Genomic DNA, 18,071 nt, shown 5'->3' with positions numbered 1-18,071 from the left:
CCACTCACCATTAATTCTTAGAAATTCTGATCCTAAAAGTGAAAAAGACCTCGTCGTCGCTTTAGTGGAAATGCGGTGACTAACAGAGGAGTCTTTGATCCCTCCTCCAAGATCAAAGGGAATGATGTTTTTTCTCACAGATTAAAAAAAAAAAAAAAAGATACAGGGCACAAGGCACCCGGAAACTGAATAAGCATAAATATATCTCCTCCCTTGAATCATTTGCCCTCAGCGTCTGCCACTGCCTGCCTCATGTCAAAATAAATTAGTGGGAAAATATCAAATCTCATGGAGAAATGTGAGTGGGAACTGTAGTTGCCATGTTCAGCAGGGTGTGGATGGACAGATTTTCATATATACTGGGGTGTACTGTTAATCCACCTGAGAATTTACTGAACATAACATGTGCAATTGGGAATAAGTGTTGATTAGTAAGTCATCCTAAAAGGGATGTGTTTCCCCCGTGGAGTTAGCTCTACTGCGGTGTTTGCCTTGCTTGTATGTTTCTCTTCCCTGTAATTCACAGGTGTTTCCTTGAGGCTGTGGGAGTTCAGGGATGTTTGCCTGGTGGAGACCAATGCCTCCCCCAGGCCCTGTGGGATATTTCTTCATGTCAGGCTTTCTGTCCAATAGCCAGATGAGCTTCTTCCACACTCTAAGATGAGCAGTGGCCCCCTTTTACTCTGTCAGTGAAGGAAAAGAGAAGCAGAGAAACAGATTGCTTCTATTTCTCCTGTGTTTATGGATTGTTTTGAAATATTTTCCCAAGAAGAATGTAGCAAGAGAGAAATTAAATTGTACCAACCCCAACCCAACAGTATCAAGCAAAAGTTTTGCCCCTTTGGAATGTTCCCTTAGCCTTTTCAGTTTAACAACTTTTCAGAGGCCACTAAAATGTAGCCTTAGTCATAAAAAAAAAAAAAAAAGAAAAAAGAAAAGAAAAAAATCCATGACTATCTAGGTAAAGCTGTGATTCAACGCTACAGACATGCAAACGGTCAGATTTGCCTGAAGGGGAGACCCAGGGAGAATGCTCTTACTTTGCCGCTTCTATAACCCGTCCACAGAAGGAAATTAGCCTGGATGAAGCTGCCGGGGTGTCTCTGGGAGATCCGAAGGATGGCATTCCTACACATATTTCATTTGCCTCTGCTGCATGGAGGAAGAGAGGGATGTGGTTAAATAATCAATATTCTGTTTCATGCTGTTCGAGGCGCCTGGTAGGCCTCCCTCTTTAAGCCTATATGAGTTTCTGGATTTTGGTGACAACAGTAACTGAAATTCTAGATTTTTTTAAAGGGAGACAGTCATTTCATATAAAATATTAGATTTTTATTTACGTTAATGAATTAGGAACTTAACCTTGTATGAGTGAAACTAAGGGAAATTCTATTAATGACTTAAGATCCAATTGGAGATTTTGCCATCTCTGGTCAATCTTAAGCTCTTTCTCTCCTTTCCTGTCCATGCCCTGTGACTTCAAGGGAAAGGCAAAGAAAAGGTATAGGAAGGTATGGTAGGCCTGTGCATCCCCACTCAAGTCATATGCCCTAGAGAACAGTAAAGTGGTTTTCCTTGACTGCTCTGTGAGCATATGGTTGCTTGATGGGTTGGAATGCTGTTTGCATTCACTGGACTCTCTCTGTCTTTCTGCATGGCTTCCAACCAAATAATTCACCAGCTTGACCGCATCACAGACTTGACATGTCACCTTTCTTGTTTGTGTCCTTTGTCACCCGCAGGTCAGCTTGCAAGGTTGAATACAATATCCTTTTATCACTCTCCTCTCAAGTAAGTACCATCTTATTTAGGAGGAAACGTGGCCACCGCACACTGAACTCTGATGCCTTGTAACCTAAATTCATAATCACTCTCTCTTAGGTGTTTCTGTGTTCTATGTGATAAAATATCCTCCTTCCCTGATGATATCAAAGAATCATCCCAGCCTGTGGACCATTTTATTATAATCCAGGGGAGATTTGGCAGACAATCTTGGGAACTGACTTTTTACTCTATTAATTAGGAAAACTGGCACAGAGACTTCTGTAACAGCAGAGATACCCCCGAAATCTTCCGGGGCTATGAAACCTCATCACCAGTCCATTAACAGCATCTGAGTTTGCAGCCTCTCTATCCCTTGAGAAGGAAAAGTCCAGGCTTGCTCAGCACATCCAGAGATGGGTCAGCTTCTTACTCATGCTGTATTCAGGCCCCAAAGATCATATGTGTGTACTTTAACAAGTGAAGGCAAAACCATGTATTATTAAAGAAAACAAAAGAAGCAAAACAGAGAGGAAAACTTCTGCAGCCTTGTATTTTTAGAACAACTAGCTGATTCAGATTCACTGTGGAATTCAGCAAGATACAGCTTAATTTAAAATATCATTTACATGGCATGTGGTTCCCCACCCCCAAGGACCTGCCTACATACATGGAAAATCCTCAGTACTATGTATAACGTAGAGAGAATCGCACTGGATTGGGAGGACCACTTGAGAGTAGCCATCTGAAGCTTAGACTCTGGACTCTAACAGACCTGATTTCAAATGTGGATTCTAACAAATCATAGCAGCATAACCTCGACAGATTATTAAACCTCTATGAACCTCTGTTCCCTGTGCCCAAAATATATCATGATACTTACCTCATAGTGGAGTTGTCTTCACTGGGGTGTAGCTCATAAAAAGTTTAACATGGTGGCAGACACATCATAATTTATTATGAGCACACACATACGTGCCTGGCACTAGGCTTAGTGCTTTACAAGCACTTTCATCCTGAGGAGCTGCTATAGGTATTTTGTAGGTATATGGGAACCCCCAGGACTCAGAACTAGCGTGGTCTCTATATTTTTATAAACAAAGCTAAGACTCAGTTATATGCAAATAATTTTATATGCCTTTGGCTACACGTTCTCATAAGTCTAGCTCATTTCTCTGGCACCAGCCAATGAATGGCCCTTCAGCTGTCCCCTATACAGTTCATAGTAAGTCCGCTTCTCGCAGTCTCTGGCTATCAGGGCCCCAGGACTTGTATCTACTTGAGTGATACAGTCTTTCCCACCCATAGATTCCCATAAGTCTACCGGACGGATGGTAGTAAAGTCCATTCTGGCTGCTAAATTTAAAAAGGAATATGTAGCTCTTAAATGACAAATCAACTTGCAAAGAATACATCCTGGCTCGTGCATTACAGACATCCTGTGTCAGTCCTCAGGTTAGGATTAAACAAGTAGAAATCATGGCATAACTGCTATTAAGGAATATACTTTAAGAGCTTTGAGTCCTTTTTAGTGTGAAAAGAAGGATGCGGCTGTAAGCATTCTAGTCTACCTCCCTTGGATTTGAGAATGCCACACCACATGCTCTCTTGATTCATTATGACCATAGTGAAAAAATTCCCAGGAGCTGTTTCTGAAAATATCTATTCCAGTTATAACAAATCTAGTCCCAAAGGAGCAAGCCTCTCCTTTAACAACACTTTCTTTCTCTTAGTGCCAGCGATTGGATCATTTTTATTCTGCACATTATTTAAACATCAGTAACTAGTTCTTAGAAAAATATTTTCCTTAAAAACTAATAAAATGCCCATGACATAAACTCAGATAAGAAGTGGCATTTGGTGGTTCTATCTAAAAGCAAAAGATTTCAGTACTCTCTAAAAGTTCTCGGGCCATTTTTTCAATCTTCTGTCGTAAATCTGATGGTGAAAAATTGAAACGGTGTGGCCTCTGCCATTTCCTACATTGCGTACTGCCCCAGCTGACATTCCACGGGACTCTAAACGTGAACTAGCCTGTCACTAAATTAGCCACTTAGGCAACATTTATTTAAAATCTTATGGATCAATCCAGGAGCCAGTAACTTTTCATCTTTGTGGCTAGTTCTATCCTAGTATAATTTTTCTTGATGTAGCCAAGAAATACAGCTGAAATCTTGGAACCATTCATGCTATTGAAATCAATTTGTTCGGGCTTTCTGATTGTGCTGCAAGACCAGACATTATCCCAAAGCTGTGCTGATCCAAGGGTCCTGAAGCCAGCTTCACTGCCGAAAGTCCATTAGGTGTCCACCAAGACACAGTCCTGCGTGGGTACGGGGCAGAGGGTGGGACGCCAAAGAAATAAAAGACCCATCCTCTGCTTCATTGCTGTTTGAAGATAAGAATGCACTCATCAATACTAACAAGAGTGAATAGAGTAAAACCTTGCTTTCCAATGAGCCTCTTTGGAAGAAGCAGTGTATATAATATCTAAACTTAAGAATCCACCAAAACTCCATTTGGGCAGACCTTGGATCTGGCCCGATCAGATCTTGGATTTGGCCCGTTTCCATCCCTCAGGCCGCACGATACACCACTCTCCTTGGCCAGCCACATCGTAACTTCAGAAACTGGGGTTTTTGACCATCAAAAGTGGATTTTTTTTCCGAATTATGGTGTCATTTGGATGGTAGGTTAGGGGTCTCATCTGCTTGTCAGGTGAGGACACCACAAATACTTCTGTTCACGTGGCTTCAACCCTCCAGATGCCTCAAGTCCCCATTAAGCAAGAGACTCAACACAGAGAATTCCTGTCCTTGCTTTCAGAAGGAGCAATAGCACACAGTGTCCCTAGATGTTTGTTCCTGATTGTCAGAGGAAGGGAGGACAGAGAGTGTGTGTGAATATGCGTGTGTCGGGGGATGGGGGTGGGGGGAATCCTAAGCTTCATAACCCTAATTTAGAGGACAGTTTTCATCTTAAAAAAAAATTACACATTCCTTATTCCCAGGCAAGCTATAGTCAGACAGATGATGAAGGTAACAGGAGAGCTGGTGGTGAAGGAGAGCCCCGCACCCACCCACACAGAGGAGAAGACACCGCCTGGCAGCAGCCTCCGCGGAGAGAGGAGCTCCTGACAGATCCCCACCCCCAGAGATGAGTTCTGCCGACTATAGTGCAGCTAACTTTTCGTTCTAAGATTTGTAGTTCGTAGGTGTGTGTTTTGAGAAGGAAAAAAAAAAAAGACTTCTGACTTCTGTTCAAAGCTAACTTTCCAACTCCATCTTCTGTAACATGGTTCGTCCCTGGTTAAAAACAAAAAAACAACTACAGCCACACACACACACACACACACACAACAATACATCCCACAGGCTGAAAACCCACGCTGCTGTTACTCACGATGGCAGTATTAACAAGCATTTTCAACCTTTGCACATGATATTGAACCTGTTCAGTTTACAATGACAATATTAATACTGTTTATAGCTAGAAGCTTGATTTCTGAATTCTTTGAGATTTTAGTGAAACAGTTTATTATACGCTGTACATTTTTTTTTCCCACAGCAATTGGAAAAAAACAACCACTTGCAATTATTCACTAACCCCGAAGGATTTGGTACCTGAGTGTACAGACTCAGAGCCTGGAAGCCAAGAAGGGTCCTTGGCCTGCACCATCTGCATTTGTCTCTAAGTCTCTGTGAGCAGTGACTTGAACCAATCACACCAGGATAATCCAGTCTTCGGGGCTTCTTTCCAACTTGGGGTTGTTTTCTTTCAAGATACTCTAACAAATCAGCCATAGAATTTAGTGTAAATATTTTTTTTTCCAAATAGATATCATATTCAAAAAAAGGCAACATTCAAATTATATAGAATCTAGTTTTTAAAATCAGCACAGATCTTCTTAAAAACTGTGAACTAAGTTTTGAAATACTCGTTACTAAAGCTGTTTATAAACCACAGGTGCCATAAGATCCCCAAACGGACTAAAGTTATCTCTGCTCTTCCATGGGCTCGTTCCTCTTGTTTTAGCTTTAGGGAGCATGTCTAACGCACCGCTCATCCGCAGGTTCCCCTATCAGGTCGTTTGGAGCCCTTCAGCTTTAAATGTACAGGCTTAAAGTGCGCTTGCAAATGCTCACTCTCCTTTTATTTCTGAATGTTTATTGCCTTCGCTGGCTTACCTGGTGTTCTGCATGCAGCCTTCTGTGGTCATGTGCGAGGAAACAGGCTCTTCTAAGCCGAGTTGGGATTTTGCACTCAGTGAAAAGCCGATGTGCAAAAGAACTGTCGAAGAAGGAAGAACGAAAGCCTCTGGTGATGGTCCTTTATGAGGGCCCTCATTGGCGAGAGCTAAAGACCTCCCTTAGGGATTCTGGGGAAATGAAAAAATAATCTACTTGTTTCAAGATTTGATGAGACAAAAATCCTGCGACATATTGAATACGTTAATACTTAAGTTGGCAACTTCTCTGGAATTCCTGTCTCCTTTCAAAGAAAGAAGAGAACATCAGTTTAGAACAGTGGCTCTCAAAGTGTGTTCCCTGGACCAGCAGCATCAGCATCACTTGGGAATTTGTTTAGAAATGCGAATTCTTAAACCCCAGCCCAGGCCTGCTGAATCACAAACACTGCATATTGGGCCCAACCAGAGGTGCATTAATCAGCCCTCCAGGTGATTCCTGATGCATGCTAAAGGTTGAGAACCACTGCTTTAGTGTAAAGTTGCTTAACGAAATCTCTAAAAAGGCCTTATTTCAGAATAAGCAAGAACAGCTCTGAGTCAACCTCAGAGCTTCAGCAATTCGATTTTGCTTCCAGGGCTGGTGAAAACCTTCTCCCCCAGCCCAGGTAGTCGGTAGTTGGTGTGTGCCCAGCTGAGAACAGACATCAGGACGCCTTCCAGGTCCCTCTCCAGAGGGCTCTCGGATGTTCACGTCCCTGTGTTCAGTCGAAAACCATCTCCTTGGCTACCCTTTGGAACAAAATCACTTGCCTTGGGGATAGTAAAGCTCTCTCAGTTGGCATTACTAAGAAGCCCATTCTGTCCATTGATGTACTTCATCAGACTTTCCCCAGAGAACCAGCCTGACAAATGTCCCTGAAAACAAGCTGACACCAAAGTGGCGCAACTGCACGGTTGTCAGATCTCATTGCACAGATGGGTTTTATTTTGAGTTTTTTTGGTTTTTCTTAATGTTCATCTCCTTTCTGCGGCCCGTCCTCTGTGAAACCAGACATCTCCAGATGGAGCAGGTGGCTCCTCGTATCTCATACTCGGTACTTAAAACCACTACATCCCAGCTACCTACATTGCTGTCAGCTCTCAATCATAGCCAGGTAGTTCTTGAACTTGGAATTCTGATCCTGCAAGTGGTATTCGGCCACCAACTGGACCGAGCTGACCTCTGTTGTCACTTTGTGTTTCTCCATCAAAATGTGTCTAAGGTATGAACTGTTTGGCTGATAGCCTTCCCCCTTGTCATAGCTTTCATTGCCAACTCCATCACACGGTTGTTGATAGCATCGTACAAAGCCATTGCAAGGACTCTGGAACCTGCCACCAATGACCAGTTCCTGACTAACCAGCCACCTTTTCTTTCTCTTAGCTCCACGTCAGCACTGAGACCAGACTCAAGCACCCCTGTCCTGTAACCGAGACAAAATGGCGTGTATTGTTTTGGGTTTTTGTGTTTCTTGGCGGGTTTCTTTCCCTGGCTCTCCAAATTTACTTTTGGGACCTGTTCTAAGTGCAAACCCAGCAGGTTTCACCTGTCCTGTCCATTAGATACCATTATATCTTGCAGGGGTTGTTTCTTGTTTCACGATAAATTGCACATCCATCTCCATCAGGGATGATGGCCTATTAATGAGCACTGGTCTAACACAGCCAGCCTTCCCCCTCCCCCCACCCCCTGCACTGTGCCATGTGAGTGGAGGGAGGGAGGATGGAGAGCAGAATCTACTGTATGAGATTCAGGAAATCAGTTGTGGTTGGTCAGGATGCAAGTCGGGGTAAGTTCGGTTGGTCAGAGGGAGATGTGCTGGAGATTGTGAAAAAAGGATTCTTGAATGATCTCTATTAAGGCAGGGAAGGTTCATTTGTAAGTAGTAATGTGAACTGAATTGCATAAGAGTGTGGCCTTTGTTGTGATATACTATGTATTTTCCTATATGCATGAGCCAAACTGTTGCATCATAATTTAGCACTAATGTCTGCTTTTATTTTGGTCATCCTTGTCCACCCTTATTAGTTCTGGGCTGTTAACTGTAGATAGACCTTGTAAATACGGCAGCCTTTGGTTGCTGCAACCACCTTGGTTTGATTCCGCCCAAGGAGCCACAAACAAGAACTCCACTGTGTCCTCAGAAGAAAGGGCATTTTGACTTTTGAACCAAAAAGAGGGAAAAAAAAATCAGAAATGTTACATCCTGGAGGCTAATTAACTGTAAGACATTTTTAATTATGACTACTGTAATTTGACACCATTTGAAATAACCAATTCAAAGACACTAAAGATTTCACAATATTCATTGGTATTGTAACAAAACTACTACTGTATGGGGTTTTTTGTATTGCTGTTAAGTATTGTTTTGTGTGTATGTGTGTGTGTGTGTGTGTGTGTGTGTGTGTGTGTGTGTGTGTGAACCTCCTGGGGACATGTTATATTTTGAAGTGATTAAACTATTTAATTGTGTGTCTATATTTTGGAATGGAATTATTTCTTCATTAAAAATGTTTTTAAAAACACTATATCTGTGTATTTTATAACTTTTTTTTCAACGAAAACTTTCCTAAAGCAATGTGGAGCCCGTCGGTTCATAGGAGAAAGACAAGTCAGCACTTGCAGCATGAAGCAGGGCCTGTCAGTTGAGTATTAAGCAACTACAGCAAAATTTCTCACCTTTCCCTGCCTTTGGAGACAGAATTATTTTTGGAAAGGGAAAGCCTTGTTGTACTCTATAGGGGATGAATGTGAGAATAGGAATAGCTAACATAATTTGAGCTTGCTTTGTATCTGACACTGTTACAAGCAGTTTATGTTACTTGACTCGATCCTTTGAATCACAGCATCTAGCCAGGTACTTGGCAATTATGAGCTCCACAATTATGTGTTGAATGAATGAATAAATGAATGAGTGACTTTTGTGTGTGCTAGAGCTGGTGAGAAAGGAGAATCCTGGACGTCAGCGTGTTGAGAGCAACAGGAATCAAGTTAAGAGTTCCAAAGAGTGGACAGAAACTCAGGGTCCACAGAGGTAATCACTCCCTACATTCTCACCTCTCTCCCGAAAACTTCTGGATTCCCATGCACACTATGGTAAAACTATAATTGAAAATACAGTGCGGTAAGTAAATTCTGTGAGTTGTTCCAACAAGTTAGCAAAACTGAGGAGTTGTTGTGTGTTTTGTTTGCTCAAAGAGCCAATTCCTTTGCAGAGCCAATAGCAGAATCTGTGAATCTGGCTCCAACACTTCATGAATGGCATTTTTGGGAACTCTGACTTGGAATGTTGCTGAAAGTCTGTGCTCACAGAGTCTGGGGTTGATTTACAGCTCATGAAAACGCTATATACACTCAAGAGGTACTAGAGAAAGAAACCAAGAGTCTCTGCTCTACATCAAGTGCCGGGGCAAATCCTGACCTGAAATGACCACTAGTGCGAGCTCAGACATCCCCTTCCATTTGGAGGTGAGAGACCAAGGTATGTCCATGGGTGTCTGTCTAAGTGTCTCTCAGCTGCATCTCAATGCCTCATTCCCTCATCTCCGACAGGCCACATTTAGCTCTGATCCCTACCTCAGCATTTCCTAAATTTATCTAATTACCAAAGTAACCTGAAGAATCAATTAATCTGAATTACTGGTCTAGCCTTGGGTCAGGGAATCTGTATTTTTAACAAGTGTCTCAGGTAATATGGTCTGACAAATTCTAAGAACTATTCTCTTCTTGCTACTCAAAATGTGGTGCAAGGACCCACAGCTTTGGCATCACCTGGGAGCTACTTACAAATGCAGAAGCCCAGGCCCCAAACCTACTGAATTAGAGTCAGCATTTCATCAAGAACCCCAGGGAATCTATGTGTACTTTAAAATTTAGGAGGCACTGACCTGGAGTCCAGCTTTAATCCTAGCCTTCCAGGATTAGGTTCAGTTGGGTCCTCGGGGCATAGAATGGCAAGGCAGGAATCCTCCTTAAATAAGTGTCATGCTTCTCGAACTTACAGAGTTTTGATTTAGTAAGTCTGGGGTGGGGACTGAGATCTGCATTTTAAATAATTTCTCAGGTGATGCTGATACTAGTCTGAGGGCTACACTTTGAGGTGCCAGGCTATGGATTTCTTTTAAGGTAAATTCTAGGGACCTTGTTACTGGTAAGTCAGATTTGTGTATTTCTATGCATAGCAGGAAAGATACTCAAGTCTAAGGACGTGAACATAATGGAAGCTCAGTTAGTTGGAGCCCCTCAGGTAACACCGCAGCAGTTAAAGTAGACAATGAGCACTGGAAGCAGCTGAATTTAAGTATGCTAGTATGCTGTCAAAGAAGGATCTTTTGCTCCAAGAATTGAGGCCTCTGTCTCCATGATACAGAGAATCACCCGGGAGTAGGACTCCATGGTCCTAGTGGCCCCAGAAGGTCAGATTTGCAAAGTTGGGATAGAGCCAAGTGTGGTGAGAAGAAGCTGGAAAACTTTCAGATTCATCATCCCATCAGAGCACATCAGCTACTGAGACACTCAACACCCAGGAAGAGGTTCTCTGGGCACCTTGGAAACCTAGACTGGGATTTGATGCCATGGACTAGGTTGGGGCACTATGTTGAGATGGAGCCACCTCCATGTTTGAGAACCCAAAGATATATAAGCAAGTATGTTCATGCAGCCTTATCTATAATATTAGAAGATAATGGACACTAACTAAGGAACTCTTAAACTACTTAAGGCAAAATATGGTAGGCTGGAATACTAAGAAGCCATAAAAATAATGATGAAGATATATATTTATCAACATGGAAAATATTTACATAAGCCAGCCAAAAATCAGATCATAATAGAGTATAAGAATGATCCTGGTTTGATAAATATTTGAGTGCTTGTGCAGGAAAAATATACACAGGAATGTTGATGATCTAAATCATAGGACTGGGGGTGATATTTTTATTTCTTCATCAGGCTGTTCCATCGTTTCAGGTTTTGTGCCGTAAATAGAGTAAATGGGGGAACAAGTGCATGGATAAGAAACACCAGAGTTGGACACTTTCTTCAGTTCAGTAAGGCTACTCGAGTTAGCCAACGTCTTTGACAGGCATGTCCAACAATGAGAATCTTTCTATGCCTTCAGTAAACAAAGGATTCTCTTTTTACTTAAGAGATGCTCAATAACATTAGTATGCCACAGAGCATTGGAAAATATGCGTATGCTTACTTTAAAGAAAACCAAATAAAAAATATCAGAGGCTTACGAGTCAAGTTGAACAATGACAATTCTTCATCCTCTTCCGAGTGCTAATTGGTTCAGTAATAGATAGAAACAAAGCAAGTGAACTAGTAATGCAGGCCGTACACATTCCCCATGTCTGGTTCTGCTGTCTCAAGGGTAAAATGGGGCTAAATCACACTGGTGGTTGTTTTCTTTGCTTTCCAGTCTCCTAATTGTGCTCTTGAGAAGGAGGGCCGCTAAGGATAAGTCTTGGGCAAGAACATCTGTTGGAACACAAATGGCAGTAGGTAAATGGTTTCTCTGGCATTCCATTTTTCTGGAAGTCTCTTTGTAGCTGCTCTTTCTTAACAACAGATACTCCCTGAAAATATCTGGAAAGTTCTCTTTCTTCAAAGAGAAACTTACTTTTGCTCTCTTTGGAGTTCTTTTCCCTGGCAAATATGTTTCTTGCTGTCAGTGGAGTAAGAATAGACCAAGAAGGTAAGGAGAAAGGTATGTGCTCAGGTGTGCCAGCTCTAGACTGAGGGAGTCCTCCACATAGTCAGTTTCACTCATCTGGTGTGTGAGCCAAACACTTTACAGTAATAAAGAGTTTTCATTTGCTTGGATCTGTCCCCATTTCTATACATTGTGTGCCAAATAACATAGATTTATAATTAGTTTTTAAATCATAGAGGAAATTTAAAGTGGTATTACAAATCAAAAACACAATGTGTTCCATTTCCACCCCAAGTGGGATTATTGCAATTCAGTTCTAACACTAACTACCCAGAGTTAGCATACACCCCACAGGTGAGGGTTAAAGTTCCCCCACAAGATTGCCCCCACTTCAAATGCCAGTCACAAGTCTCAAGAGCTACCCACACTTCTGACTGTCTATAAATTCAGAGATTTCCAGAAGCTCCTCAGTTTTGCTAACTTGTTGGAACAACTCACAGAATTTACTTACCGCACTGTATTTTCAATTATAGTTTTACTATAGAGGATACAATGAAGAGATACATAGGGCAAGGTGTGCAGGAGGGGATGAGGATGCAGAGTTTCTATGCCCTCTTCTTGGGGAATCTGAGCACAAAATTATCCTATGTTCACCAAGCAGGAAGCTTCTGTGTCCAGAGCTTATACTGGGATTGCATCATGTGTTCATAGTTGATTAAACCAAATGAACTCAGTCTCCAGGTTCCCTCACCTTCCTGGAGGTAGGACTGGTGCAAAGTTCCAATGATCTAGTCACGTAGTTGATCTTTCTGATAACCAGCCCCCATCCTGAAGCAGTCCCACCAGGAGTTACCTCATTAGCATAACACACTTCTTTCAAGAAATTCCAGGGGATTTAAACTCTTCCAGGAGCCAGGAACCAAGGCCAGAAAAATTCTGCATTATACCACACAATATTATTCAATTTATTTAGTTAATTTAACCAGGGATCTTTATTTCTTCAAACTGCATTGAGTTCCATCTAATGTCCTTTCACTTAAACTTAGGACTCCCTTTAGCATTTCTTGCAAAGCAGGTCTACTGGTAATGAACTCTCTCAGCTTTTGTTTATCTGAAAATGTCTTAATTTCTCCCTCATTTTTGAAGAATATTTTTATCAGATATCAAGTTCTTGGTTGACATGTGGTTTGTTGTTTTTGTTTTTGTTTTTTTCCTTTCAGCACTTTAAATATGTCATCTCACTACTCTCTGGCTTCTGTTTCTGATGAGAAATTGTTAATCCTATTAAAGCACCCTTGTATATGACAGCCATTTCTCTCTGGCTGCTTTCAGGATCTCTCTTGGTCTTTGGCTTTCTACCATTTTATTATAATGTGTCTCCATGGGGATCACATTGAGTTTATCTTACTTGGAGTTTGATGAGCTTCTTGGATGTATAGAAACAAACTCAGCAAATGATTTTGCTAGATTAGTTAGGAAGTCACTATAATAATCCAGCCAAAAGAGATAGTACTAGCTTTGATTAAGGATAGAGGGGAGATATTCATATTCTAAATATATTTGGAGGGCAGAATCAACAGGTTTTGTAAATGGAGTAGATGTGACTGAGAGAAAGAGGAAACAAAGATGATACCACAATTTAGGAGCCGAAATAACTGAGGGAAAGGGGTCGTATCACTGAGATAGAGAAGGCAGGGAAGACAAGCTTTGAATGGGCAGATTCTCAGGAGCTCAGACCTGGACATAATACATTTAAGATTCCTATTAGACATTTAAGTGGAAAGAGGGAGTAGTGTGTTGGAAATCTAGGCCTAGAATTCAGGAGAGAAGTCAAGATCAGAGCTATAAATCTTGGAGTTGAGAGCATACAATTGATAAAGGGGACCAAGAAGGAATGGTCAGGGAGGTAGAAGAATATCAGGATCTGTAGTTTCCTGGATGCCAAATGATGAAAGTGTTTCAAGGAGGAAAGGCATCATCAAATGTGTTGAATGTAGCTGATAGGTTAGGTAAGCTAAGAACAAGCAATTAGCTCAGTGCATGAGTGTTGAACTGAATTAACTCAATCATATTCAAAGAATCTCTTTGCAGGTTCTCAACTCCTGTGTTCTCAATGAAATCTTGAGAAACACTGAGTGGAAACTCATGTTTGTTCTTCCTCTCAGGGTCTTAGGGGATTAGCTGTGTGGCATAGCAAAAGGACAGGTTGACTCTGATTTCCATCTCCACATTCCCTCATGGCCAGCTCCCTACCTTCTTTCTCACTTAGGGAGATCAGTCCACAAAGAAAACACTGAAAACTTTCATACTGCATTAGGTACTCGGTAACAACCAAGTTAAGATAGAAAGCATTTTCTTATTGACCCTTCAAAATGTTTTTTTTTTTTTAATTGTTATTTTTGGAAAGGGACCATTTTATTTATTGATTTTGGAACTTTGTCGGCCTCAGTTATATTTCTGAAGAAGAAAGGCTAAACTATAATACTCGTCTGCTCTCTGGATGTGTAAAAATAAAGTTTAAAAAAAATGGCTCTCCCATTTTATGGCACCATGTATCTGTTTGACACTATCTGCTCAAAGCTTTCAGCACCAAATTTAAGAAAACAATACACGTAAAACACCCAGCAAGCTTCCTGAACATGCTGGAAGTTCAGCTGTGGCAGTTCCTTTCCCTTTGTCCCTTGTGAAGTTTACAATTCTCTTTTTAAATGGGTGCGATAGTTTTAGTTTTCAGAACACTCAAGCAAAAATAAATTTAACTTAAAAACAAATATAAGGAAATCTAAGACTAGAAATTAAAATATTGTTATGCTAGAGGGATTTAGTGATCCTATACACACTAAATTCTGAGATCCTCCAGCTGTCTTTCCCCACTCAACAAACAGAACAGCCAGGAATTACTCTTCAGTTAAAAGATGAACGCGCCCTCTCTGGGAAATCTGACTAACCCCACCGCCACCCCCAAAAAAGCCCTAATAATACTGACATGGGCCCAACCAGAGTACCTTATAGAAAAGGTCATATGCTAAGACTACCAATTAGCTCCTTACACTCTGACTCTTACGAGTGAGCAGATAACCAAGTATAACCAGACACTTGAGAAAAAGCCTTTACCATGAGTGATAGAGACCAAAACAGGAAAAAATAGCACCTTAGAGGAAGAATGGACTATCATAAGGAAATTAAATAATGTTATACTAGCTGCTAAAACAATCAAACCCATATAGAATAATGATTGTGTATAGCGAAAAGCCCAGAAGGGATATTCCTGATATGTGTAGCTTTCCTCCAAATACTGATTTGGGGATCCTGGCTTCTTCCACCTTTTGAAAATTTGTAATTTGTACTCTATTTTGTAGTGGGTTTCCAATACTGTATAATGTCCATGCTGACAAAACCCGGATCTACTCATTTATCCCTAGAAAATAGATAAGAAAATCAGTATAATCATTAATTGCCAAGTTGTTCAAAAAAAGGAAAAGTAATCATAGTACTAATACCACATAGTTCAACTTTGAATCTCACCTTTAAATAACATACATACAATAATAATGTAAGCACAGAATAACAATCAACCAAAGTCACACAGAACCATTTTGGGAAGATGTGTACATGTGCGTTGTAGAGGAGGAGAGCTAACTTCTCATTTTCCATAGTGAGGAAGCCATAGATAATCCCCAAAACATAAAAACAAGAATATATACAAGCATATTATTTAGAGGTAAACACCAAAAGAATTAAAAAGTATGAAATTAGTTGTTTCCAAGAAAAGGAATTTAGAAAAAATAACAAACTTTTTAGATCAAGTGAGCATAATTTTGATTTTTAAAAAGAAAAATGGTAAGCAATACTTTAAGGTGTTAACAGAGATTGTCCTTGGATGATGGATTTTTGGACAAACTTTTAAAATATTTTTCTTCCATCTGTATTTTCTACATAATCTGAAATAAACATGGGTTACTTTTATGGTTGAAATATTAGATAAAGTTTAAAAGTAATGTGTCTTTCTATCTGAAAATGAGTCTTCATGACATTAATTTGCTCGTCTAATTGACAGAAAACTTGCATATGTTTGACCCTTTTGTAAAACATACCAGATATGGCCCTCTTCCACTTACTTTCTTAACTACCTTGTTGTTTTCTTAACAACGACAAAACAAATGTCTCTCTAGGAAGGATTGCAATTTTGAGGACCATTTCAAGGCAAATTTGACCAGTAGTAAGAATACACAGTGAGAGAGAGAGAGAGAGAGAGTAAAAGTGCATGTACAAGTGGGGGAGGGGTGGAGAGAGGGAGAGAAAGAATCCCAAGCAGGGCTCAATCCCAGGAACTATGAGATAAAGACCTGAGCCAAAATCCTTGATTTTGTTAGTCTGACACCTAACCTACTGAGCCACCCAGATGCCCCTCTTTGCCATAATTTTATAAGAATTTCAAGGTCAAAAGTCTATATACCTTCTTCCCTACCTCTTAGCCTGTTTTCCTCCCAAATTCCATATATTGTGGGGAAATAACATTTGAAAATCCTTTACACCTTTCAAAAAACCTGTGTTATCTACATTTAATCCCCACAATACCCATTTAGGAGTGCTTAGTCATCCAGAAGTATAACCTAGAGAGTTGTCTGTATTGTGAAAACATCTGCAGTCAAGGTCAATATGGGGAGAACACTGGGCATTCCATCAAACAAGAAATGGAAGGGACAGACAAGAAATTTCGTACTATGATAAGATGATATGCTTCTCAGAGGAGTTTCTGAAAGCAGGCTTCTCCCCTGATCCAGGGCTGAGTAGACTGCAACTCACCTCCGCTAGATCTGGCATCAGCCAAGACTAAGAGTCACCCAAGGAGTTGTGCTCAGTTCCTTGGCTTTGGTTTAATTCCTCCGGCTCTCTCTGGTTGCCCAGCAACACATATTAAGCCTGGAGATTTTTTTGTTTAAAATATTATTTGAGGAAGTAAAGCAGAACTGGGAGGGTAGGGAAAGGTGAAAAGAGATTTTAAGACCAAATTTTTCTAAGACATCAGACTCAAGTAAGGCTATGAAATACACCAAGAACCACTCCCCACCTGCGACATATTTCCCTAAGACTTCGCCGGCAAAAGTCAGGAATAATGGGGCAGATCTGGTTGTAGGATATTGAAGAAGCTTAGGGCAGAATCTTCTCCCTGGTTCACAACCAACTTGGGAACACAAAACCCTTTAGAGTCTTTTCAAAAATGCTGCCTTCAGAGGGGTTAGTATAGGAGAAAAGAGAAGTATTTCCCCTCTATTGCAAAGAGAGCCAAGAAGCCTCCTTAATGGAGAGAGATCCAAATATTTTAACAGGATAATAAGAACAGTATAATTTTACCAGAAAACCTAAACCAAGGCTAAGAACAGATACTGAAAACCGCATGTAAAACTTAGCTTCCTAGCTCCCACAGTCCACCACAAACATCATACCTGTTCAATGGAGAGACATGTTTTTCCAGCCATTGTGAAGGTCTGTCTCTGTATTATGAACACTGAGCAGTGCCAGGGACAGTCTTCACTTGTTTTCTAAAAAGACACAAAGTCATTCTTCATGTGACCAATTCACATAACGCTAATTGCAAGTCTGTGATGGTGAGGTGTGTAAAGCTAACAGGAATTACTCCAAGACGATAGCTCTGGCCTGGCCTGGCCCGATGAACAAAACTTTGTAAATAATTGCTTGTTTACTTATTTGCCTCACCAGACTCCAGGCCTGTGGTGAGCAGGGTCCACCCTCACAACATAACTTACCACGTCACTTACCTTAGCCTGGTGCTAAGGGGTTGAGCAATAAATATAGAAGAAACAAAGAAAGCAAGGAGGACACACCATTCCTCAGGCTACTCTTCTAAGTGTCAGTAGCCATGGCCAGGAATTTTCATGAAGCTTTGGAAGAGATGAAAATCTATTTGGAATAGACTCTGGTAAGCGCCAGAAGCAGGAGATTGAGGAGACTGCCCAGTTGCTGCAAAGCTAGGACACAGTGTTGCTTAGGCTCAGAGGTGGAGATGCCAATTTGTGCCCTGACCTCCAGACTGCAAAAAAAATCTCTGATAGCAGAGCCAGGACTTTTCTCAGAAAGGGATTCAGCAGTTTGCCTGAGACTGACCCAGTTTTAGCACAGAAAGCCCAGAGCCTGGAGAAATGCCTCAGTCCCAATTAAATTAAGCAACTGGTCACCCCAGAAAGCATGTCAAGAGACACTCAAGCACCCAGGCAGGTAACAGATCTCAGGAATTCTGCATTGTAAAGCAAATAAGATATCTCTCTTAGAGTGGGACATTTGGAGAATAGAAAATGCTTAATCTGGCATGAACATGCCTATTTAATCAAAAGTTTAACTTTTTGCAGGACTATAGTCTGATGTCATGCCAACACGATATTAGCTGCAGAATTCCCTTGGGGTAA

The 18,071-nt window shown here is 41.0% G+C and overlaps 1 protein-coding gene and 1 long non-coding RNA gene across 5 annotated transcripts in view; one reads left to right on the top strand and one right to left on the bottom strand.

The window, feature by feature from the left end:
* DTNA (dystrobrevin alpha) overlaps nucleotides 1-7,432 on the top strand; it is a 349,880-nt gene extending 342,448 nt beyond the window's left edge. For 2 of the 4 annotated variants that reach the window (XM_077753816.1, XM_077753814.1), the window contains exons 20-21: nucleotides 1,743-1,791; nucleotides 7,374-7,432. In XM_077753816.1, coding sequence (XP_077609942.1) covers nucleotides 1,743-1,760 — 18 coding nt within the window. In that variant the 3' untranslated portion in view covers nucleotides 1,761-1,791; nucleotides 7,374-7,432. Of the gene's footprint in view, nucleotides 1-1,742; nucleotides 1,792-4,771; nucleotides 5,400-7,373 lie in introns of those variants that run through there. The other 2 variants (XM_077753815.1, XM_077753820.1) reach the window with 2 other exon arrangements.
* LOC144223116 (uncharacterized) lies at nucleotides 469-17,254 on the bottom strand. Its single transcript, XR_013332572.1, has 5 exons — nucleotides 17,094-17,254; nucleotides 5,949-6,139; nucleotides 5,385-5,548; nucleotides 1,041-1,152; nucleotides 469-683 (listed from the first exon to the last, which is right to left on the bottom strand). It is a non-coding gene; the product is annotated as an uncharacterized LOC144223116 (long non-coding RNA).
* Nucleotides 17,255-18,071: the final 817 nt, after the last annotated feature.

The sequence above is a fragment of the Crocuta crocuta genome, unplaced genomic scaffold (assembly GCF_008692635.1).
Source record: "Crocuta crocuta isolate KB4526 unplaced genomic scaffold, BGI_CrCroc_1.0 scaffold231, whole genome shotgun sequence".
Lineage (NCBI taxonomy): Eukaryota > Metazoa > Chordata > Mammalia > Carnivora > Hyaenidae > Crocuta > Crocuta crocuta.
The sequence above is the reverse complement of the archived record's forward strand: the minus strand, read 5'-3'. Positions and strand labels throughout refer to the sequence as shown.